Source organism: Polyodon spathula, chromosome 26 (assembly GCF_017654505.1).
Source record: "Polyodon spathula isolate WHYD16114869_AA chromosome 26, ASM1765450v1, whole genome shotgun sequence".
NCBI classification, from domain to species: Eukaryota; Metazoa; Chordata; class Actinopteri; order Acipenseriformes; family Polyodontidae; genus Polyodon; species Polyodon spathula.
In genome coordinates, this window is record NC_054559.1 from 6,836,281 (window position 1) to 6,861,566 (window position 25,286).

The following is a 25,286-nucleotide window of genomic DNA, read 5'->3' on the forward strand; positions in this document are numbered from 1 at the left end:
TTTCTGTCGCTGCAAAACTGAGTTATCATTTGAGATTGTCTTGAGAAACTACCGAAACTGAATAGACTTGTTCCATTAAAATCCTGTGGCAATGTGACCTTTTATGGAATGAGGAAGTCTGTTTAGTCCAGACACTTAACTCTCCAGGCAAGCTTAAAGCCAAAAGTAAAGGCAGATTTAGAGAAAAACGATAACATTATTGGAGCACCAGAACCCAGAATAGCTGCAAACACTATCAAATAATAAAGGACAAGTAAAAAAAAAAAAAAAAGCAATTTGAAGGTTCTTGCTCTTTATCTACAGATGTGCTTAAAAATTCCTGCCTGGGTTTTCTAGTTTCCTTTATCAATCAGTCAATCTTTATTTTATATAGTGCCTTTCATAGTGGACCACCACCACAAAGCGCTTTACAAGATGCAGTAACAACAAGTAAGTCCATAATACTTTTAATTCAGAGAAATGTGTAATACATGATACAGTAAAACACAATGCATCATACATTAAATACAGTGGAAAGTGCATAATACATGATAGTAGCATAATACATGAAATAGTAGCAGCAACCCAGCAGCTAATAGCAGATATCAGGCTTAAAGAGCATGGAAAGCAAGAGTGAACAGGGGTCTTGAAAGTTAATTTAAAGCGAGCGACGGTGGGGGCATCATGCACCAAAGCTGAGAGTGATGTGATGTGATCCCGTTTTTTACATCTGGTAAGGATCCTGGCAGCGGCATTCTGAACTAGCTGTAGTCGGTTTATGGTTTATTAACTTGTGTTGGATATGCCCCTTCATCAAAAATAAACACCTCGTTTTATTGGCAATATGAAAATAGAAGTAATTTAAGAGTTAAAGGGACAGATAAAGCAGGTATACTTAAATAAATCATTATAACACTTTATGTTTACCATTCGTAGGACACTGAACCAGAACCATGGCAACTGCTGAGCTCCAGCTTTCTGGGTTGATTGAAGAAGAGTTTCTAAAGTGTAAGATCTGCTTTGAGCTGTACAAGTCTCCCCGGATCCTGCCCTGCCTGCACTCCTACTGTGAGCAGTGTCTGAAGAAGCTGTTGGAGAAAGGGAAAGGCACAATCTGCTGCCCTGAGTGCCGAACAGAGACACGCGTTCAGGACAGCGTCAGTAACATCAAAACTAACTTCTACATAAAAGGTCTTCTGGACCTGTTTGAGTCCAAGAGGAACAAGGAGGCAGTCTGCTCTGTTTGCCAGTCCTGTTCCAACAACCTCATTCAGCTGCCCTCTTTAGTTCGCTCATTTGACACACAAGATATGGAAGATGAATACAAAATGAACATAACAGGCATTGCCAACTTTGAAAATGGTGATATTTAAATGCCTGGAAAGAAAATGATCAAATACTGCACAACAAACACAATTCCATAAAACTGACAGCATTCTGACCCCAAGCAGTGACATATTAAAACAATGAATCACTAAGCTGTTAATTGCTTAATGAATAGATAAAGTAAACTGTATGTTATCCAACTATGTTATCCAAGTGTATAGTACATTGTATGTAAAATATTATTATTATTATTATTATTATTATTATTATTATTATTATTATTATTTATTATTATTATTATTATTATTATTGTTATTATTAGTTAAATGAAGGGTTCAATTAAGCAATCGAGCGCTATGTTGGAACGAAAACCAGCAGACACAGTGCGCCGCCAGGAATGGTTGGGAAACATTGCTCTACACAGACCTTTACATTCCTGCTGCGTAAGGCTGGAAAATGGACAGGATAGTTCATCTCGTAGCACTTCAGTGACCTCTTGTGGTCATGTACCCTACGAGTCCAGGCAGACGTTGCCAAGCTCTGAGATCACTCACCTCCAGGGTTTAATAGCTCAGTAACATCTATTGCTTTGGTTCGGCAGTTGAACACTCAGGATGTTGAGAAGTAGGTGAAAGAGGTGAAGTCTGCCTTTAACATTTGATGAAAAATGTACGCCAAAAAAAGCATGATTTGAGAGGTTATGAGAGGATTATAAATATAACAGTTTATTATAACAGTACAATGTAGAACAAAGATGTTTTTACTGATGAGATTGAAATTAACATGTTAATATGTATATTTCCCAGGTGCGTTTTATTTGATTGCTGCAGGAGAAGTGTGTTTTTCTTTTATCATTTTGTTGTATGCATAATAAAATAAATAAGTATGGCAAATGATTATTTAGCCATGTATCAGATAACTATAGTGTATACTATTGGACTAGTTAGAGATAATCAGTAAAACAGATCCCAACCAACAATAAAGATTATTTCTTAAGGCAGGGTAAACACAGGTGATTTATTTCCTTGTCCGATAACTGTTTCCATTTTTTGTAATTAACATATAGTAAAAACAAGAAAAAGCAAACATCTTTATGCTTCATGTGATTTTAATTCCATAACCTGTATACTGGTGTAACATATGGAAATGATTTTGCTACCAGTGGGAATAGGAAACATCTCACTACACTAAACATCAAAATGATTTCAGCATCAAAATAACTTCTCTACCTCTGCTTTTATATTTCTGGAATTCATGTAACAAATCCTAATGAGTGGTTTGTACTATCAGAAATCCCCAGCCTTAACATTCTATTAGCACACAACAGCACACAGCCATAAGAACAAAAATAAGAACATTAAGAACAAAAGGAGGTCAAGTTCATCCAAAAACAAGTAGAAGACTGAACTCAAAACTGTCAAGTTGGGTCTTAAAGAATCCAAAGATTCAGCAACAACAACATAACTAATAGATTATTCCAATGCATTTACTTTATATGTATGGCATATGTATATTCATATGGTAATAGATTAACTTAATATTTATCTCCTTAACCCATGGCCAGGATAGGTTGACTCAGCACTTCAGCAACCCCTCCCTCTCAACACATCTCTTCCCTGACACGCACTTGCCGCTTCTTTCTTAGCAACATCTACCAAGTCCATCCTCACTACTTATTCCACCAAACTCATGGTCCAAGCTCTTGTAATCTCCAGATTGGACTACTGTAACTCTCTCCTTCCTGGTCTCCCTGCTTCGGCTATCTGCCTCCTTCAGCTCATTCAAAATTCTGCTGTGTGTCTTCTATTCTCCCAACATCACTACTCTCATGTTAGCCCTATGCTTCACATCCTCCACTGGCTACCTATCTCTGCTTGCATTCAATTCAAGACTCTTGTTCTTGTCTACCGCTCTCTTCACCACACTGCCCCCTCCTATCTCCAATCCCTCATGTCTTCCTACACCCCCTCTTGCCCTCTCCGGTCCACCTCTACTGGCTGACTGGTCATGCCTTCCCTCCACTCCCGCTCCTTCTGTTCCCTAGCCCCTCTGTGGTGGAAACAGTCACTAGACTCTCACTGCCATCCTGCCTCCTCTTGTAGATTTGGCATTGTCTGACCTATGCACCACATTATTGGGCCCTGATCTAATGCACTATGCTTGCATTACTGCACTAATATGTCATTGTAGATCTAACTTCTTGTAATCCTAAATTGTTACATCTTAGTTCATATTGTATGTTAGTATTATTATACTGTATTTAAATATTAAGCATCCATTGTAACACTGTACTGCCCTGTAACACCTGTAAGTCACAATGGATAAAGGGGTCTGCCAAGTAAATAAATAAATAAGCAAACAAATGATAATAATGTATCTGTATTTTACAGATACAATTGTAGGCAGGCAGGAATACCCTAAATATGCCAAAAAAGGAGGGTCCCCAAGTGGTTCACCTGGTAAAGGTACGGCCGTTTGGTAAGCAGGGTGCATCATACAGTAAGGAAAGTGCAGTATAGCATCTTGGCTGTGTGAAGTTGGCGCACTGTGGGTTAGGAAGGCAGGAACTGAGTCACCTCACCATGTTACAGCTGTCCCTACTGCCCAGGTGCTTGGTACATCTGCAAGGCTGGCCTTTGTCCTCCAGGGGTCAACAGCTCAGCAACATCTACTGTTGAGTTCCTGGGTGTAAAGTAACTTCAGTTCCCCTCAGCTGCTGTGGTGGGGGAACACAACTATGGTAAATAATTGGGCATGCTACATTTAAAAATAAGGCAAAAATTTTGGCTATGAATAGAATGGTGGTTAAAAAATGGTACACTTAAAAATATTGGTCCTAGCCCATCTAGACAATTCAGCACCTTTCTTTACATATTCTAGAAAATATACATGAAATATATTATTTTGAAACAAATCAGTTTAAATATTCACCCAACAATACATTGCTATAGGCTTCATTCACGCTGTAATTGTGTAATTGAACAGATGTACCTGTACTGAGACAGTGAAAACAAACTAAACTAAACTGAAATGTGTCAAGGCACTTTTAAAATTACATTATTGCAGGACTATATATTAATATAGTTCATCCAAATTAAGGCGACACTAGTATAATTAAAAGACAACAAAATAGAGGTGCCTTTTAAATTTACATTTTATTTTCAAAAGCATTTAACGAACCCACAGGCACTAGTATATTTATTCAGAATACAAAGCAAATACAAGAGCAACCGCAAACATTGCACTGTTTTCAAAGTTAGCTGAAACCCAGTTGTCCTTTTCAGCGTCCCACAGTGCCCGGCTGGCAAGCTTCACGGTCTGGCTGTTCTTTTCAACAACCATGACTCTGACCACGTATTTATACCGATCATACCCCAGTCCTTTTGCATAGGCCAGCAGAAGGTTAGCTATCTGGTCGCTTAATACTCGACACTGGTCTGCGTTGTATTTTATATCGTTAAGTTTATCCGTTAACAGCTTTTCTGCTTTCCTTTGTAAAATACAGGGAGTAAATTTCTTCAAAGGCTCCAGTCTGTATGTGTTGGAAATCTTCGCTTTTCCTAAACTTGCTTTCCAAACCGAAGACATTCCTTTCTCTATCGACACGTCCTCGCCATCTTCTCCATCTGCGTGTGTGACCTCCGCAACAGAATCTTTCAGGCGGTCTGATAGGATCTCCTTAAACAACGTCTTGTCAAACATGCTTCCCCGGCGCTCTCTCCCGGCAGGTCTGCTGTCAGCCATCCTTTCCTAAATCTCTCGGAGAATAGCCTAATCTTTCCTTCAGCTCAGCAGCGGTTAGTTCAGCTTTTCATTCCACGAATAGAAGCTTTCCTCAAACGCAAAATTAGGCCAACCGCCTCTGCACGAGAGCAGCTTTTCCCCATCGCTTCCGAAGTACTTGTTTTGTTTCTAAAAAAAAACAACTATTTTCAAACCATATGTGCCATAGTAATAACATGCTTTATGTAATTCAAATTAAATAGTTTAATAAAATGAGCAGTTTATGCAGTTCTGTCAAATTCGTTAGAAATGTTTACCATACAAAAGCAAAGCAAAGTAGGCCTATTACTGAAAACATGTTGGAAAGCATCGGAAAGACAACGAGGTATGGTAAAGCATAATAAACACGGCAAACCACGGTAAACTACCAGTAAATGCAATGTATTACCACGGGAAAAGCATGGTAAAAATGCAACGACAAAAAAAAAATACCGGGTAAACTTTTATATCTGGTTTTACAATACATTTAGTGCGGTCATTTTGCTATGTTGTATGATTGACCTCTCCTCCCTGTACTCTTTGAGCAAGGACAGTAAAAAGAAGCAGAGGACAAGCAAGTACGAGATAGTACGAGGTGAAGGGTACTAATACAACATCCAGCCGACGGACTTTTCTACAAGTCTAATTTTGTAAGATAATTTAAGAACCAATCTATGACTATGTGACAGTGGAAATTGGTATTGTAACTCTTGTCATGTTGTGTATGTGTTTCTTGAACTTTGTTTTACGTTGTTTACGTCTTTATATATCTACTAGACCAGTTGTGTTTGGGCGTTCTATAGTACAGTCACAGTTGTCGGATTCCTAGATATTATGTATGCACGTTATGACTTTAAGTGTCTATAAAGAATTATAACTTATAAATTATAAGGTTGCCACGCGTTTGTTTGTTCATGTGCAACTCAAAAACGAACATTTCAATGAATGAGCGTAACGGCTGTGGGGACGGGGAGCATTACAAATTGTACAATTTCTTGTCTGTATATTTCACTTATTCACATACTTTAAGAACATGTTTAATTAAACAAACAGCAGGAGCCTTATTTTCAGAAGGCTAAATAAGTCGCAATACATTTGCACTGCGAGGTTTTTTGCCACCTAATTGTCTCGATTTTCAATAGGGGCAGGTTGATTTCTTCTACTCGCAACGTCTTTTTCGATTCCTACCTATGACTGATTTAATTGAAACGACTGTTGATTTTCGGGATTATTAACAAGCCAATTAGTCGCATTTCAATAGTCTGGACTTCCGTTTAACTGGGAAACAACGAAGCAGCGCACATGTAGTCGCAACAACTGGAAAAAATAAAGGAAAAATATATTCTGAGCCACCCAAGTTGAGCTTTTGCTCTATGATAGTGCAGCGATCTCGGCTATTTTCGCCAAAATGTCCGGAGCCACTGCTAAATGTAAAATACGGAAGGATATAACCGAAATAAACGCAACCTCTTCCACAAAAAGGTCAAATAAAGAAGTCCAAAAAAGATTCTGGGACCTAAAGTTGTAATGCACACTAGTCTCTAATTCGTTTTGGATAAAAGCGACTGCTAAATAATAATAATAATAATAATAATAATAATAATAATAATAATAATAATAATAATAATAATAATATACAGCGTGCCTATAGAAAAAAAAAATCCTTAATTTATTTCAATATCACAATGTATTATCTGATACAATATTATTAGCCTATTCATATTCTTTACATGCAATAGTTTATGTACGTTTGTGAAAAATCATTATAAAATCTTTACATGCAATAGTTTATGTACGTTTGTGAAAAATCATTATAAAATGTTAAACATTTATATGTGTTTGTTACATATGTTTTCGAATATTCATATGTTAATTATGTATTTAATATATAGGCCTACATAATTAACATAGCCTTCACCTATAAGCCCCGGTTTGAATTTTCTGAACAAGGAATTCTCCACGATAAATGAGTCGTGGCATAAGTAAGGGTACTTTACAACTTCATCTGTGATAATACATTGAGCATTACATAAAACTTGCACAGTTAAAGAATGAAGATGTTTGCATTCCTTGAATCGTGGATATTGCAACATGTGTGAAAGCTGATCTGTCCCCAGCTGCTGTCTGGATGGCACCCGTTGCATGAAAATGAACGGCCAGCCTTTACAGGTACAGGTATAGCGTGACTGTGGGCTGTTTGTGAGTCTAAATTAAACTTGCAGATCACACAGCATAACTTGTTTTATAGTTCTAGAAATGTCTGACGGAGATGAAATATTCTGGGTTTATTGTAGGGTCGTTTTTTCTTCATCCCTTCCCTCTCGTGCTACAGTCGAAGAACTGGAAGCGCTTCGATGCTCTCCATTTAGATTACAGCTCAGCAGCCCTGTCAGCGGTCGCAGTTTAAGACACTATAGGGGGCGTGTCTTAATTAGCGAGTTTATTTAGGTGTTTTGCAACTTTTGAAAATAAGGCGTTATTTACAAAATAGAATCAATTATGAATTTCAATTGCTTAACAAGCAGTAATACTAGCGTATTTTCAAAAGAGCGCAAAGTTATCGTGACACTATCAATGGCTAATAGTGTCACAATAACTTGTATTAAGCTATATACAACATTAACCCAGTAACACAGCAGTTGTATCCATTAAAATTTACAAAAAAAAGAAAGAAAATTCTACAATCTCGTTGTGACGAATATGCGATATAACGATTCTGTATATAAGTAACAAACAATTTTTGATACCTCTTTTTTACAACGATTATTGAAGAACAGTAAAAAATAATTTTGCAGGAGTTTTTTAATTTTTTTTTATTGACTAGCCTTTCTTCAAACTTTGCTGGACTCCAGTAGTCATTGAAAAATACCTGCAAAGCATATTTCTTGTCACGAGTCTATTCCAATATTCACTCTGAAAAAGAATATCCTTTCTGGGTTCCAGGCAGTCGCCCCCGTCTCAGCTCCGCCCAACTATAACAACATTGTCCTATTTACTGTCATGTGTTTGAGCCGGATACAAAACTGTCGTTAAGGGACGCCTCTTGCGCAGCAACCAATCCCCTGGTCTTAGCAACCGTTGTTTATAGCAACGTGGCAAGGTAAACCAACAGACTTAGAAAGGAAAGTAGTTTCCTTTAAATAATATTTAAGAAGAAAAAACGTAAATATTGTTATAGAACGTAGCCCCAGGGACTAAGATGGGCTCGAAGGAAGACGGGGAAAGTGTTAACGAGCTCAAAGACCAGATACGCCGACTAACCAACGAAAATGTGAGTCCAAATATAACAGCTCTTAAGGGTATTGATGGTTCATGGCAGGTATGAATTGCTTAGGTTGAACCTGTGTGGCCTGTTTTTTTTCATGCATGGCGAACATTTGGTATTTATTCATGTATTTAAATCTGCACAGTCATTTTGGGTTATAATTTTTTTTCCAAGGGGGTCTATTTGCAGCATTATTCAATAGTTTGTCCTTCTGTGCTCTCAACTTTAAATCCAGCTGTAGCTCTCCACAAAGTCTTCTTGGCACTTTGTCACATCAGGCAGACAAGCTCTCGTTCAAGAAAATTATTCCGCATCATGTAAAAAAAAAAAAAAAAAATGTATCACATAATAATTAGAAAATGTCTGTTGACAGACTACAGTTTGGGACACACTGTATTTAATCACTAATTAGGCCTATTTCATTCACATATTCTGAGCATGTTTTGGTTTGCTGCAATGAATTTAACCGTTCTCTTGCAGGTCCAGCTGCGGGACAAGAATGAGCGACTGTTTGGCAAACTGGGGGAGCTGCAGGGCAAACTGGGGCAACTGGCGGGATCCAAGACTGACCTGTCTTCCAAACTGGTGTTCAGTGAGGAAGAAAAGCTCAAGGTACAGGAGGGGGTGAAACATACGACCTGTTATTTCCGTGTATGGGTCTGTCAGCATATAATATCTTCAGATACATTCCCTCTTTGTCACCCCCTTGCCAGATCTCCAAGGACCTCATCGACCTACAGATACAAACCAATAAGATGAGGGAACAGTATGAAGCAGAGAGTTTTGAGCTCAAGAACAAGGTAACTTTCCTCCACACGTTAGATATAGTTGGTGGGATAATATATCAAATAAAATTAAAAAAAAACACAAGTAGTTTTGTTGCTCTGACCTTGAGTCAGAGTCAGTAAAAATCAACTTGTGTGTTACACAGCATGAACTACTATATTTGTTTTATATTATATTGTGGTGGTGAGGTGACTTTTTAACTGTGGAGAAAACGGTTAACCATAATGCATAATGGAGAGTATGAAAACAGGACAGAATAGGTTTTGCAAACTAACATCTTGATGCTTTGCTCAATACGGCTCTTTAGACACTAGAATATTTAAATGTTCTCAGATCCTGCTTCTGGAGAACCACATGCTGGAGCTGGAGATGGAGCGAGATAAGCTGGCCCGGGACAGGGAGATGGTTAGAGGGCGTCTTCAGGCAGTGGAGAAGAACCACAAGGAGCTGGCTGATGAATACATTGTCCTGAAGAGCAACTACCTGGCACTGAGCAAGGAGCACGATGACGAGGTGAGTCAGTGACGTGTGACCAGCACAACACAGCTGCTCTGAGTTCAAAGTGAGACCAGCACAGCTGCTCTGAGTTCATTGTGACCAGCACAGCATGGTTGGTCTGAGTTCAGATGCTGGGGGCTCTACATAGTATTCAGTTACTTCATAAACAAAAATGTGTAATTAGCACTAATCTTGGACTACCTTGCCTAAGGTAACATTAGGAATTTCAAGATGTGTGTCCAGTTGTAAAGCTGAGCTATGCTGTGTTATGCTGTGCTGCCGTGAGCTGTGCTGTGTTATGCTATTCTATCCTGTGCTGAGCCAAGCTATGCTGTGCTGAGCTGTGCTATGTTGTGCTTTGCTGTGTTATGATATGCTGTGCCGTGTTATGCTATGCTGTGCTGTCTTGTGCTGTACTGAGCTGTACTATGCTGTACTGAGCTGAGCTATGCTGTTCTCTACTGAGCTGTGATGTGCTGAGCTGTGCTACGCTGTACTGAGCTGAACTATGCTGTGCTATACTGAGCTGTGCTGTGCTATTCTGTGCTGTGCTGTGCTGTGCTGTGCTGAGCTGAGCTACGCTGTGCTATACTGAACTGTGCTGTGCTACTCTGTGCTGTGCTGTCCTGTGCAGTACTGAGCTGTACTATACTGTACTGAGCTGAGCTATGCATTGCTATACTGAGCTGTGCTGTGTTATTCTGTGCTGTACTGTACTGTGCTTTGCTATGCTGTGCTATGCTGGGGTATAGTGAGCTGTGCTGTGCTGTGTTGCAGGTAGTGAAGAATGACGAGCTGGGTTTCGAGCTGCTGAGCCTGGCAAAGGCCCAGGACATCCTCCTGAAGCAGCAGGAGAGCCAGGAGCAGTCCCGGGCAGCATACACAGAGGCAGCAGAGGAGCTGGCGAGAGTGCGGGCGCTGGTGAGCCGCCTCTCCTCTAGGAGGATCAAGGTAGCAAATCAGTGCAACGGGTCCCTGAGTGGCTCACCTGGTGCGCAGGGTGAGTCATACAGCACAGGTTTGCGTCCTGGCTGGGCACTCTGAAAGGAGCGTCGCATTGGTTGTGGCGCTCCTGTGGGATGGGAGACAAAACCAACAGAGACTGTTACAGCGAACCCTGCTGGCCAGGTGCCCAATGAGCTCAAAGGTAGATCTCTGCAGGGCTGGCCTTTGTCCTCCAGAGATTGGTAGCTCGCTCGGCTTGGTCATGGGATTGGAGGAAACCCACTTAACCTTCGGATCTCCTGAGCCATGTGGGGAATTGCTGCGGTGAGGGGAAAAGCCATTGGGCATTGCAAATTGGGAGAAAATCGGGGGGAAATAATAATTGGGCACAATAAATACAAATTTTTTAAAAATTGCATTAAAAAAAATCATTGCTGGGCATCAGTGACTCATACTACTGCTGTGTGGAGTGCGGGGCGAGCCATGTGATCAAGAGCTTGCTGCTTCAAATCTTGGTCTTACTCACAAGGAGAGCTGCATTGGCCTTTGTGTTCCTTAACCAAAGAGAGTAAAATTGGGGATACTTTGTTATAAATAAATCAATTTCCATTTTAACTTCTCGCATGAGGTAGCTGCATAGAGAACAAGAAATGAAAGGATCCCTTTTTGACCGCTGACACTACTGGTGTGCACAGTATACTGTGAAATCAATTTCTTTAGTGATGGTTTACTAATGACAGTTAAAGTTTAATACTTGAATGCTTTAATATTGCAAGAAACGAATATTGATATATTGGACTTGCTGGGCAGAATTGATTGCTGGTAGTCATTTCTTAATTCCTAGGAAGAAGTTGTGTTTCCATTCCCCTAATTCCAGACCAGCACCTCCTGTAGTCCAGAGCTCTCCTGCGATTGTGGGTCTATAGTCACTGAGTGCTGTCCTTATAGGATCTGATTCTTGCAGAACTTTTCTATTGTTTGCATTCCCTTCCAGCCAGAGGAGCTGATGGCTTCTGAACCTGAGCGAAGGAAACTGGAGAGAAGTGTAAGTCTCATTATTTTCTTATTTGATATTCATTATTATTTTTTTTTGTTTGTTTTTTTTTTTTTTTTGCAAGTGTCATTTTGGATAAATATCTCTTCTGTCCTACCAGCTGCTGGGTAACCAGGATGAGATCAAAGATGAGCTGGAGAAAATGAAGAAGAACTATGAAGGGCAGCAGCATAGACTGGAGGAGAAAGTGTGAGTAAGAGGGGCGCAGGTTGAGGAGGAGTTGGGAGCCGATACAGTATAGAGGAGTACAGATTGAGGGAGAGTTGGGGGCCGATACAATATAGAGGAGTATAGCTTGAGGGAGAGTTGTGGGCTCTATTACAGTATAGAGGGGTACATATTGAGGGAGAGTTGGGGGCTCTGTTACAGTATTGAGAGGTACAGATTGAGGGAGAGTTGGGGCGTCTGTTACAGTATAGAGGGGTTCAGATTAAAGGAGAGTTGGGGGCTCTGTTACAGTATAGAGGGGTTCAGATTAAAGGAGAGTTGGGGGCTCTGTTACAGTATAGAGGGGTTCAGATTGAGGGAGAGCTGGGGGGTCTGTTACAGTATAGAGGGGTACAGATTGAGGGAGAGTTGGGGGCTCTGTTACAGTATAAAGGAGTTCAGATTGAGGGAGAGTTGGGGGCTCTGTTACAGTATAGAGGGGTTCAGATTGAGGGAGAGTTGGGGGCTCTGTTACAGTATTGAGAGGTACAGATTGAGGGAGAATCGGGGTCTCTGTTATAGTGAGGTATAATATTGAGGTAAAACAATTGGAAATGACAAGTTTGTAAATTAGTCCAGTGCTAGTCTGTGAGACACTCATGGAGAGTACTGTTTTGTACCCAGTGCCAGGTTTGATAGTATTGTGTTTGTGTTCAGGGTGACAATGGGCAAGGAGCTGCAGGAGAACAGGAGAGCAATCCGCAACACGCAGCACAAGTTGGCCCAGCAGTCTGCGGTGAGCATAGCTCCCAGTAAACCTTTCTCTTTCTCCTCTGCAAATGCAACATTTATCTTCACTGTCTTCAATGGTGCACTTGCATGCAATTCACCAAGGGCACACAAGCTTACTTATAACAACCCATCAGTGTCCTTTTGTACTGATGTGTGTGTCCAGCGCACTGACGTTTTTAGATCTATGTAGAACTAATATCCAAATGAGATGAAACTTGGTAAGGATATTGTTTATCACAAGTTAGGAGGAGTATCAAAATCTGGGGATATATGTTGGGCTGGAAAAACCTAAAAAAGGTTTTTAAATACATGAATCAAATTTGACTATTTATGTTATTTTTGGGGAAAAAGCTATGGTGCACTATCTATTTACAATAATTAAATTTTCAGTAATTTTCTATTTATTGTTTTTTGGAACAAAACAAAGGTGTCAACAAGATGTTTTACATTTTATACTGGATCAAATGCTTAGTGCACATGTTATATTGTCTTGTAAGGAATAGTAAGGAATAGAGCTTAATCCATGACTATCAGACCCCTCAGAGTAGCCGAATTTACGACAGCTATTTGGAGCAAGAACCTGTTAACTTCAATTACTATTACAACATCAACTGCACCTGCTGATGCCTTTAAATCCAGCATCTTTCCTTCAAATAGCTGGTTGGTGTGTGAGACAGTGAGTAGTGCTGTGCTCCCTGTGTGAGCTGGTTGCTGTGTGAGACAGTGAGCAGTGCTGTGCTCCCTGTGTGAGCTAGTTGGTGTGTGAGACAGTGCTGTGCTCCCTGTGTGAGCTAGTTGGTGTGTTTGACAGTGCTGTGCTCCCTGTGTGATCTTGCTGATTTGAGACAGTGCTGTGCTCCCTGTGTGAGCTGGTTGGTGTGTGAGCAGTGCTGTGCTCCCTGTGTGAGCTGGTTGGTGTGTGAGAGAGTGCCGTGCTCCCTGTGTGAGCTGGTTGGTGTGTGAGCAGTGCTGTGCTCCCTGTGTGAGCTGGTTGATGTGTGAGACACTGAGCAGTGCTGTGCTCCCTGTGTGCTGCAGGCTCTGCTCAGCTCTCAGAGTCAGCTAAAGGAGGTCGAGGCAGAGAACTCGGGGCTGCAGCTCCAACTGAAGGAGCTCAACGAAGAGTATCGCGCTCGGCTGCTTCGCTATCTCCAGGACATCGCGGTGAGTTCAGCTCCTTGCACTCAGGGCTCCCTCTCACTCACATCCCGGTACGTTTCATCCTGTGCTTGGAGTAACACAATTAGAAAGTAAAACATGTTTAATAGCAGTTCCGAAGTATGAACTCTTTTTGTTATTTATGATATGATATGGTGCAAAGGGTCTCTTTTGAGAGCAGCCAGCCTTGTCGGCAGTTCTGTCAATCGAACTGCACTCAATGACACTAAATGACATGCACCCTACACCCCAATATTAACTTACCTGTCCTACTTCTGTATAGTAAGGGACTCACAGACCATCTCCACAGTACTCCTTATGACTAAACAAGGTGTTATATTGGAAATCACTTGTGTTTTAATAGGCATGGGAATCTGTTATGACATGTTATTACACCTGCAGACCTATAGCACAGGAAGCAGCAGTTACAACTGGTCTCCACTAATCTTGAACTACATTACTTAAGATAGTTAATAGTAATCAGATCTGTTTTGTATTTTTGAAATCTACGTATGCTGCACTAAACACAGTTATGCTTTTTCTAGTGCTAGTAATAGGCAAGGAAATGTCTTTCAAAGCTTTGGTTAGCACTGCTCTGAGCCTGGTGTTTGTGCCGCTGCAGGAGTATGTAGATGGCTCAGTAGGTGCAGGGGGAGGCCGGCAGCCTCTAGAGCGCTCTCAGATGAAGAGCTTTGTGGATAACATGTTGAAGGACGTCAAGGCCTCATACAAGACCAGAGAGGAGCAGCTCGCCAGTGCTGCCCGGGGGTACAAAAAGAGACTGCAGCGCCTGCTCAGAACCCATGAAAGCTTGCTCATAGCATACAGGTAAGAAGATATTGAGATGGGGAAAGCACAGGAGAAGCAGCTGTGTTTTTAAAAATAAAATAAAGTCATGTATTTCCAGCAAGTGCCTGCTAGGCAAACTTTACCACAGACTGACGCTGTCCTTTCCTTACGATATCCAAAAGCTCATTATTTGATAACGGCAGACTGAGTGCATTTGCATTCAAAACAAATAAGGAATAGCACCCATAAAATGGATCTATACTTTCAGGGGTTGTGTTAGTAAAGTCTCAAAAGCAGCAGTAAGTAGAGCCCTCTGGGTCCTTATAAGCGAAGCTGACCTCTCTTCCAGAATGCAGCGAGAGCAGATCCTGGCACTAGAGGAGCACAGCCTGGACCCCGGCCCACCTGAATCCCACTTCAGTGTCCCTGACAACGAACTGCAGGAAGAGAAGGGCCGGGAGCTGCAGAGACTGCGAGAGGACAAGGCCAGGCTAGAGACACAACTGAGAGAGGCTTGTGAGCAGGTACAAACCCACAACCTTCCACACTCTAGAGCAGCACTTTCTCTAAAATCTGAGCTACTCAAACCCTCTGCTTTCCACACTGCAGTCCAGCACTGAGTTTCTGTATAGATTTCCTTTGATCCAGTTCTCTGAACTGACATTTGATCTGAATGTCTTTCAGAAGCGAGTTCCCGAGAGCCATGGCACACAGGTTTCCTTCCAGTAAGTAACCTCATGTGTTCTGCACTGTGCCTTATTTTGTTTTCTTCATTTGGTAGATATACAGTATTTGCTGATTTTTTGTAGCAGATTCAATAGGGACTGATTTCACTAATTGCTCAGCTATACTGCTTGCTGGATAAGTAACCTTAAACAACCTTGAACAGTGCAGTCTTGCATCCACAAAAAACTTTAAGAGAAGATACAGACCTGAAATGTGTTGAATATATTTTAGGGCAGGGCCAGGAGGAAAAGTTACCGAAGATGCTTGGACTCATATCAGGAAGCAGCTTAGAGAATTCACCCACTCCACCCAGGTAAATAAAACCAGAAATTCACCCTTACTACCTGGGTAATCCACCCACTTCAGGGACACCCTTCCATTGTGATTTATTTGAACATGTGTCCTCTTTCTGTGCTCAGTAGACAGTAGGGTCTGGACAGTTCACTCTGTCTCACTCTCGTAACTTACCCTTTTCCAGGAGGACCTTGAAAGAGAGCGCGCACAGCTGATCACCCGGGCAATGGTTGCTGAGGAGCAGGTCTTAGAGCTTCAGGACTATGTGGATAAACACCTGGCCAGGTAACACCCCAGCTCACACACAGGGGCAGACAAAGCCTAGGTCTCAATTGTCTTTATCTTTGCAAAATTGCCCTTATTGCATTGTAATCAACACATGTACTTAAATTAGCCTTCTTAAAATCAATTTTGCATTCTGAACTTAACATAGCTGTAAACAAACTGGACGGTAGTCTAAATGAATTGATCCCTAAGTAGACAGCCAAATGTATTATTATCCAAGCTTCTCCCCTCTTCTTCCCTCTTGTCCTCTTCTCTCCCAGGTACAAGCAAGAAGTTGTTCGTCTGCGGAAGCTCTTGGGCACAGAGACAGGGCGCGCACTGAGTGCCGACGCCCCTGACCCCCGCTTCCTGCACCGCTCCAAGAGAAACACCAGCTACGAGCTCTGACACCAGGAGGTGCCAGTGCCACCTAAACCAAAACTCCCATTTTAAACAATGGTGCTTTAATCTCCATTTCTGTTATTAAACCTGGATCATATTCTTGGATTACACTTTAAAGAAATTAAAATCTCGAAATCAATGTGGCCCCTTACTGTATGCTTGAGTTTCACCAAATAATGAACAAATATTGTATACATATATTTTAGTAACATATATGATTACACTGCAGTAAACTAGTCCAAATTGACCTATGATCTGATAAACCTAAAACCTGTAAAGTACATGATCATAACAAAATACCCACTGTAGCAACTGTAGAAACCAAACTTTATCAGAATTCTTTTGTGTAAAGCATTTACTGCTGCAATTTTATTCAAATATTGATTAGTGACTTTTGATGAACTATAAATTTGAGAGAGCATAAAACATAGACTTGACAAGGCAAGTGGTTCGGATTAGATAGTCCACTGTATACTGCTGTTGGTGCAGGATGAATAAAATAGTTGGAGGCTTTATTGAAGTTCTCAAAACTCTGCAGTGTGATTTTTTTATTATTTACAGTGTGGTCTTGCACATAAAAGAAAACAAACAAAAAGAAAACTTAACTCCACTACCTAAACAGAACAAAGTAACTACTAAATCACACCAGTGGATAATTTATTGCCTGCTTGTCCACATAGAAAAGCCAGGACTCAGAGGCAGGTCTCTCTCTCTCTCTCTCTCTCTCTCTCTCTCTCTCTCTCTCTCTCTCTCTCTCTCTCTCTCTCTCTCTCTCTCTCTCTCTCTCTCTCTCTCGTGGAGGATTGTGGGCTCCGTTGCCTGCCTGACCCCGGGGTTTCGGTGGAGGAGTGCCTGCTGGCAGTAGGAGAGGTGGTGGGGTTTGAAAATATTATGTCGGCGTCAAGAATGAATAAAGCGCTAGTAATATTTTTAGTGGAGGTGTCTCTGGTACACAAGCTGGTAGAGGAAGGATTTACAGTAAAAGGTGAATTTGTTCAGGTTTCCCCTCTAGTAACCCCGGTTACGAAAGTTATTATTTCTAATGTGCCTCCGTTTTAAAAAAATGAGCAATTAGAAAAGAATTTAGCTCGTTTTGGTAAACTGGTGTCCCCGATTAAGGGAATCCCGCTGGGGTGCAAAAATAACAGTGTTAGGCACGTCATGTCATTTAGAAGGCACGCGTTTGTCTTACTGAATGATCCTAATCAAGTCATTAATGTTGCCTGGAATTTTAACGTGGAAGGGATGAATTGTGTAGTTTTTGTCAGTTCCGAAACGATGAGATGTTTTTACTGTGGAGAACAGGGACACCAGAGGAGAGCCTGCCCGAGAAAAGAGGCTAGAGCGGAGACAGGGCAGGATCAGGGTGATGCTGGCGGGGAGGAAGTCGGGGGTGTTGGGGGTGAGCGGGAGGAAGAGTCGGCTCCCCCAGCGCAGCCGCAGAGCGAGCCCGTGCTGACCGAGGAGGAGGCGATCCAGAAGGAAACCGGAGCAGAACCACCAACACCACGGCCTCGCACAAAGAGACCCAGCCGCAGCCTGTCACTGACGGGTTCGGAGGATAATACCGCTACTACTGACAATGGTGAAGAATCATTCAAGGTAGTAGCGAAAAAGACACGAATTCAGCGGAAGGCTGCAGAGCTGCCGGATGGCAGAGCGCAGCCAGTGCAGAACTCCGAACCCGTGCAGACAGGGAGACTGCGGGCTCCTGGCGGGGCGTCAGTCCCTCCCAACGCGGAGGAAGAGAGCACAGCGCAGGGTGAGCCAGGCGCGGTGCAAGACTCTCCGCTAGCTGAATCTCAGCCGCCTGAAATGGTGCCGGCTGTGGCAGAGACCGGTGTCGGGGAGTCGGAGGGAGCTGCGGAGGAGCGGATTCTCGGGGGCGAGCGAGAGGACAGCGCGGATGAGATGGAGGGGGAGCTCTCTGACTCCTCGCTTATCTCAGACATCCCTGATAGCCAACCCGTCAGTAAGAAAAAGTTATACACACTTGAGCAGGTAAATGATTTTATGATAGAAACAAAAGGGAAAAGGGGAGTAGAAATAGAGAGTTTTTTCCCTGATCTAAGGTTATTTCTCCACTCCGCTCACGTTATAACAAGGAAAGCCACAATAGAAGAATTTGATCAGCCAAAACGTTATAGATTAAAAAAAATTGTTCAGAAAATTAAAAAGGATCTTAAAAGTGGTTCAAAATCTCTTGTTTAAAAATGGCTGTGTTTTATGAAACTTCTTTTATTACTTGTTTTAGTGTGTTAGTTTTTTTAGCTATGATGGAAAGGTGCGTTTTTATTTCTTTTAATCTAAACGGCTGCAGACAGTCTTTTAAGAGGGCGCAGCTAGTCGAGTTTTTAGAGCAGAAGCAGGCGGGGGTGGTGTTTCTGCAGGAAACGCACTCGGATCAGGAGAATGAGGAGGCGTGGCGAGCGGAGTGGAAGGGGCTGTGCGTGATGAGTCACGGCGCTAGTACCAGTGCAGGAGTAGCCGTGCTTTTTAAACCCAGCCTGGGGGCAGTTTTACTAGATATAGATGAAATCGAGAAAGGGAGGATTTTAAAAGTAAGAGCTAGGCTGGGCAGTACAGTGTATGTTTTTATTAATATTTATGCCCCCAATAGAGGGGGCGAACGAATTTTATTTTTTAAGAAATTAAAGCAAGCTCTTTTTAATATTAATAATAATGATGTGGTGGTAGTAGGAGGAGATTTTAATTGTACTGTTAATTTTAATATTGATAGAAATAATGATGAACCACACCCTCAGTCCTCCAGAGAGTTGGCTGCATTGTTAGAGTCCAGTGACCTGGTTGACATATGGAGATGCCTGCACCCCAGTTCAAGACAATACACCTGGTCTCAGTATCACACAGACTGTGTATATAGAGCAAGACTAGACCGGTTTTATACTTCAAAAAACGATTTAAATAAATTTATCAAAGCAAGAATCATCCCCAGTAGTCTCTCTGACCACCACTGTCTATTAATTACAGTATTAATTCAATCAGAACCCCACAGAGCATCTTACTGGCATTTCAATGTAAAATTATTACAAGATGTAAAATTTAAGCAACAATTCAAACTTTTTTGGATAATTTGGAAAAAAGAAAAAGCACAATATAAAGATTTAAGACAGTGGTGGGACATTGGCAAAATACAAATTAAATGTTTTTGTCAACAATATACTATAAATGCAACCAGGTCACTGAACACAGCCGTGAGAGAACTGGAGTCCAAAATCCTCCTCCTAGAGGAAAGGTTAAATTCAGAATTTAAAGAACAGACCCTGGAGAACCTAAAAGAGCAGAAAATCGCGCTGGGGAGCTTGCTGAAGGAAAGAGTGAAGGGGGCGATTGTGCGTTCCAGATTCATGGAGTTGAGAGACATGGATGCCCCCACTAGTTTCTTCTTCAACCTGGAGAGGAAGAGAGCAGACAGTAGACAGCTGTGTTGTATCAGGACTCCTGGTGGGAAAGAACTGCACACCCGGGAGGAAATCAGCAGAGAGGCGGTGCGTTTTTACAAGGAACTTTATAATAAAGAACTGTGCAACATAGAGGACACTGAGCGGCTGCTCCAGGGGTTACCCAGCCTCAGTGAGAAGGAGCAGATTCAGCTGGACGCACCGCTGACCCACCAGGAGATGACCGCCGCTGTCAAGCAGCTCTCCAGCGGAAAGGTTCCCGGGATCGATGGACTGCCAGCAGAATTTTATAATAATTTCTGGGATATAATGGGGGAGGATTTGCTCCAGGTTCTGAGAGAGAGCCTCAGCCACAAGGAACTGCCTCTTAGCTGCCGTAGGGCAGTGGTTACACTGCTGCCCAAGAAGGGAGACCTATGCCAGCTTAAAAATTGGAGACCTGTGTCAATTTTATGTTCTGATTTAAAGATTTTATCCAAAACAATCGCTAATAGATTAAAAAGTGTTATTGGAACTGTAATACATATGGATCAAACATATTGTATACCGGGTCGCTCTATTTTTGATAACTTGTTTTTTATTCGAGATTTTTTAACTGTAAGTGATATTTGTGATTTTAATGTAGGAATGGTCTCCCTGGATCAAGAGAAGGCTTTCGACAGAGTCGACCACACCTACCTCTTTCATACACTGGAAGCCTTCGGGTTCGGTCCTGGTTTTATTTCTTATATTCGGCTTTTATATTCCAACATTTTTAGTATTTTAAAGATCAACAATGGGCTGAGTCAGCCCTTCCCAGTGTGCAGGGGTATAAGGCAGGGCTGTGCCCTGTCTGGTATGCTGTATTCACTGGTTATAGAGCCCCTGCTGCACCTGCTGAGGGTCAGGCTAGCTGGATGGACAGTGCCCTCCTCGCCCTCCACACCCTCCTCTGCCACAGTGAAGGTGTCTGCCTACGCAGACGATGTGACTGTGTTTGTGAGGGGGGATGCAGATGTCCAAGCGCTGCAGCAGACTCTAAATGAGTTCCAGAGAGCATCTTCTGCCAGAGTAAACTGGGCAAAATGTGACACCTTCCTGTCAGGCAGCTGGGATGAGGGCACCCCTCCTTTCCTGCCTGAGGGGCTGAAATGGAACAGAACAGGTATTAAAGTGTTGGGGGTGCACCTCGGAACAGAAAACTACATGAAAAAGAACTGGGAGGGTTTGTTGGACAGGGTGAGGGGGCGGCTGCAGAGGTGGAAGGGACTGCTGGCTCAACTGTCCTTCAAGGGCCGGGTGCTTGTTATTAATAATCTGGTGGCCTCTAGCTTGTGGCACAAGCTGGTATGCTTGGACCCACCCCAGGGCCTGGTGAAGGAGATCCAGAGAGTGTTGCTGGAGTTCTTTTGGAGCGGGAGACACAGTTTGAGGCCGGCAGTCCTCTACCTCCCTAGTGATGAGGGGGGGCAGGGGCTAGTCAGCATTGCCAGCAGGGTGGCAGCCTTCAGACTGCAGGCGGTTCAGAGACTCCTGTACACTGAGGAGGAGGCTCATTGGAAGAGGCTGGCCTGTTTCCTTCTCAATAGATTTGGGGGGCTGGGGTTAGGAAAACACCTGTTTTTAATTGAGAACACCAGTTTTAGTAAAGCAGGACTTCCTCCTTTTTATCAAAGTATTTTAAAAGCCTGGCAGCTGGTGAGGGTGGAAAGGGATGTGGAGTCCTTGACAGGGCAGGACCTGTTTGAGGAGCCCCTATTTTTTAATCCACTCTTTCCAGTTAAGTTCCTCCAGTCGATGACGCTCTCTGTAACCAGGATGGTCCACCTGTAAAACCTTGAGCTCTCCTGCTGGCTAACTGCCTCCCAGCTAACTGCACAGCTAGGCTGGCACTCAGAGAGGCTTGCAGAAAGACTGATGGGTGAGTTGAGGGGCTGCCTCTCCCCGCGGCTCAAGGCAGTCCTGAGGGAGGAGTTGTCCAGAGGCACAGAGCAGAGACAGCTTTCCTTATTTCCAGGGATGATCGTGTCACCAGCAGTAGGTGAGGAAGGTGAGGGCGGTGGAGAGAATGGAGGGACTTTGCTTAAATTGCAGAATGTGGAGGAAATTATCTTTCACACAATGAATGGAAAACAGATATACAAATTGTGTGTTAAAGCCACAGAGTATAGTAGGCTAAGGGGTCTGGTAGACTCTAAGTGGCGAGCTTACTTGGCTGTAGAGGAGGGGCACAGGCCGGTGTGGAGGGTGCTGTACAAACCGCCTCTCGCCAAGAGAGTGGGGGACCTGCAGTGGAAGATTCTACACTGCATTGTGTCCACAGGCAGGTTTCTCCATAGAGTGGACCCCAGCATCAGTGAGCAGTGCGCTTTTTGCTCAGCAGAGGAAACTCTCTTTCATGCCTACAGTGAGTGTGAGAGGCTGCGGCCACTTTTTAATTTACTGCAGGGAATCCTGAATAATTTAGGGGTCGTTTTTAGTAAGGAGCTTTTTATTTTTGGGGTTCTATACAGTTTTAAAATGAAAAACAGGTGTGTTCTTATTAATTTTTTATTTGGACAGGCAAAATTGGCTATTTTAAAGACAAGGAAAAATCAACTCTCTGGTTCTGGACTGACCAGTTTAGTGGTTCAGTTCAGGGTGCTCGTGGTCAGCCAGATCAGAGTAGAGTTTGAGTATTTTAAACTGGTCAGTAACCTGGAGGACTTTCAGGAGAGGTGGTGTGTGGGAGACGCCTTGTGTGCTGTGAGTGAGGAGGGGGAGCTCCAGTTTTTGTTCTAATTTTATGTAATTTTTGTTTTACAGTGTTTTATTTTGGCTTTTATCTGTTTTCAACAAAGAAAAAAACACTGTTTAATATTGATTTTTTAATGATCCTTTTATTTTGTTTAAAATCTGTTTTTAAGGAGAACACGATATATTTTAGGATTTTTTAAATTTTGCTCAGGCAGTAGGAATCTTAACTTTTGTTGTGTTTTACCTTTATTTGAATTTTAATGGATTTTATTTGGAATATTTAAATAAAGGATCTTAAAAGTCAAAGTCTCTCTCTCTCTCTCTCTCTCTCTCTCTCTCTCTCTCTCTCTCTCTCTCTCTCTCTCACAACACACATTCTCTTGTTAACATTGGAGGGTAATTACTTAATTGATTAATTACCAAACCACGTCACATACCTGTTTCCCTGTTACCTTTTTTGAGAATGGAGAGAAGCCAATTTGGCACAATAGTGACACCCAGAGGTTAATTAATAATATACAGTTATTTCCTTACAGTCATTTTCAGGTAACACAGATCTAGATATATTGCATTTATATTATATTTGTATATATGGATCACAGTCTTTATTAACCCCAAAGTATTATAAGTGTAGAGGTTGGTTCAATTTAATCTTCGGTGCATTTTGTATTGTCCAGTGATACTAGATGTCCCGTGAACTGAAATTGCATTTTATAAGAATTAATTGGGGTTCAGATTCTATCAATGTAAATACAACAAATCTATGGATCTGTAAATATTCAAAGAAAGTCTAAATTAAAATAGGAAAGCAATTGCCTAATAAAATACATAGAGCCTCCTTTAAATAATTATTTTAATATATATTAATAATATAATTAATAATATATGTGTTTTTAATGATGTTTGTTTTGAGATATTGTATTTGTGTTTGTATATTTTGCTTGAGATGGGAATGTATAAGTAATGTAACCATACACTGTACTGGTTTGGACTATCCAGAGCTGTACCTTGTTAAAATAAATCTAGTTAAAATCTTCAATAACAGGGTGCAGTTCATATAAGTAAACACGTACAGATCAATTTATCGCCACCTACGTTTCATGTGATAGAGGACATTTTATAAAGGGGGCGAGTTTGTTTCTTTGGGGGAGACTCAGTTTCAGAATAAATTCACTGGGGAGCGGGTTACAGGGGCGGACTTATTCTGTGACACCGGCCGTTTCTTGCGGATTTAAGATCGAGCTGGCATGGTTTATTCACAACACGCTAAACTAGCAGCAACACAAGTATCACCTCAGTCTTTAGGACTGTGAAAACGTACCTCATACCAGGCCATCTTTTTTAAATAAACACTAAAATTATACAGTATTTTTCAGATTATGAAAATCCATAAAATCCATGTTGTCAGTCTCCACTGCACAATGGCTGTGGATTCAGCAAACCAACAACTCTTCTGCATTGAGACTAACACAGTGCTCATTTGTCTGAATAATTGGACACCAGTGAACTTGGATTGCTGGCACACACAACAAACGTATGTTAGCTTTTTTTAAATCTCAAAAGCAGTGCTTAACGGATCTAATAAAACACTGATGCCACGGCAAGACCTCGACATTGTTTTCTTGAAGTCATGCAATTGTAATCCTAGCACCTTCTGGTCTTGCATTGTCTGTCTGGAAAATGGACACTTCCAGATTGGCTTGCAGGAACAGAAAAAAACTGTTGCCCCAAGGACTTCATCAATGTATCACTGAGCAGTAACGTTGTCCTCAATCTGCACCAAAGGCGTTCTTGTGTTAACGGAGATTCCTCCCCACATCATCAGACTTCCACCGCCCCACCGGTTGGCTTGAACAATGCAACAGTCAGCATAGCGGTCCTGGGCTGGCGTGGTGACCCTCTGCCTTCCAGGACGTGGCTTGTCCTTCACAGAGCTGGTTTCCTAGTTTCTGTGGACTAGTCTGCTGATTGTTGAAGCAGAACATTTCATTCTCTGGGGGAACTTCTCTCACAGACAGGCCGACTTCAAGCATGTCAATAGCAACCAGGCAATCTTTATTACTCAAATGGGGCATGGTCGTATCTTTTGCTGTTCTTGCGTTAATTAAAATCACATCTTTTCATTTTGTCAGCTTTAACTCAACTCAAATACCAAACACTGAGCACCTGGCGTTTTTATGAAATCACATGACTTGAGCTCAGTATTTTCTTATCCCAAGGAACAATACTACTCAAACAATCAACACACTTATCTGCTCACTATTTAAAATGTAAACATTATGTATGTGCCCAGTGAGCTATTGATGCAAAACTTAGACTGTTGCGTTTTAATTGTGCATCAGTATAACTTTGAAGAAGGTTTAATTATTTATTCAAATCTGTCTTGTGAATTCACAATATTAACACGTATCTTCTGTCCTTGCAGGCCAATCAGGGGTACTTCTCCATAAATTCTTCCCACTTTTTCTGAAATTGTGGGTCGTTTCCAACCTCATCCATCGATTCGCAAACGCTGAAACTGCTTTCAGAATGATCTACATCTTCAGAGTCCAAACTGGTACTTACTGAAGACTCAGAGACTTTTTTTTCCAAAAAATGAAAGAATGTTTTTACTGTAGGCCATGAGTGCAACAAATGATTGCTGATCAACATGTTAGCTAATAGGAAGAGATTCTGCCAGTCATTAATGTACCCGAGAAGCTTTATACACTAAAATAATATTGTAACAAAGGAAGCGTGAGGCAGGTACACAGTCAAAACAGCATCTCTTTTTATTGGCAGGACAGCTGGCAAACAAGCAACACTGTTCTCCAGCACTCCAAATCAACCACCCCGAATGAGCATGCAGGCTCCCTTAAATAATGAGCATAAACATGAACAGATGCATTGTTATTGGCGCTCAGCCAGCCAGAGCCCCCACCCCCCATACAGTTCTTTCATCTCTCAGGTGCTGTTCACGTGA

The 25,286-nt window shown here is 42.0% G+C and overlaps 2 protein-coding genes across 3 annotated transcripts; one reads left to right on the forward strand and one right to left on the reverse strand.

Moving 5' to 3' along the window:
* Window positions 1-4,503: 4,503 nt before the first annotated feature.
* On the reverse strand, window positions 4,504-5,049 carry LOC121300473 (dynein light chain Tctex-type protein 2-like). The gene has a single exon (XM_041229047.1). The coding sequence runs from the start codon at window positions 5,047-5,049 to the stop codon at window positions 4,504-4,506; it is 546 nt and encodes a 181-aa protein (XP_041084981.1).
* Window positions 5,050-8,153: 3,104 nt separating this feature from the next.
* Window positions 8,154-16,692, forward strand: ccdc78 (coiled-coil domain containing 78). 2 transcript variants are annotated; one of them, XM_041229295.1, is made up of 15 exons: window positions 8,154-8,338; window positions 8,813-8,944; window positions 9,046-9,132; window positions 9,452-9,631; window positions 10,394-10,567; window positions 11,556-11,606; window positions 11,716-11,804; window positions 12,480-12,558; window positions 13,593-13,718; window positions 14,335-14,540; window positions 14,851-15,025; window positions 15,186-15,226; window positions 15,459-15,540; window positions 15,706-15,806; window positions 16,067-16,692. In XM_041229295.1, the coding sequence occupies exons 1-15, from the start codon at window positions 8,267-8,269 to the stop codon at window positions 16,191-16,193; spliced, it is 1,722 nt and encodes a 573-aa protein (XP_041085229.1). In that variant the 5' UTR covers window positions 8,154-8,266; the 3' UTR covers window positions 16,194-16,692. The 2 variants fall into 2 exon arrangements, with proteins under 2 accessions (XP_041085229.1, XP_041085230.1); XM_041229296.1 differs by having other exon boundaries at window positions 10,394-10,537.
* Window positions 16,693-25,286: the final 8,594 nt, after the last annotated feature.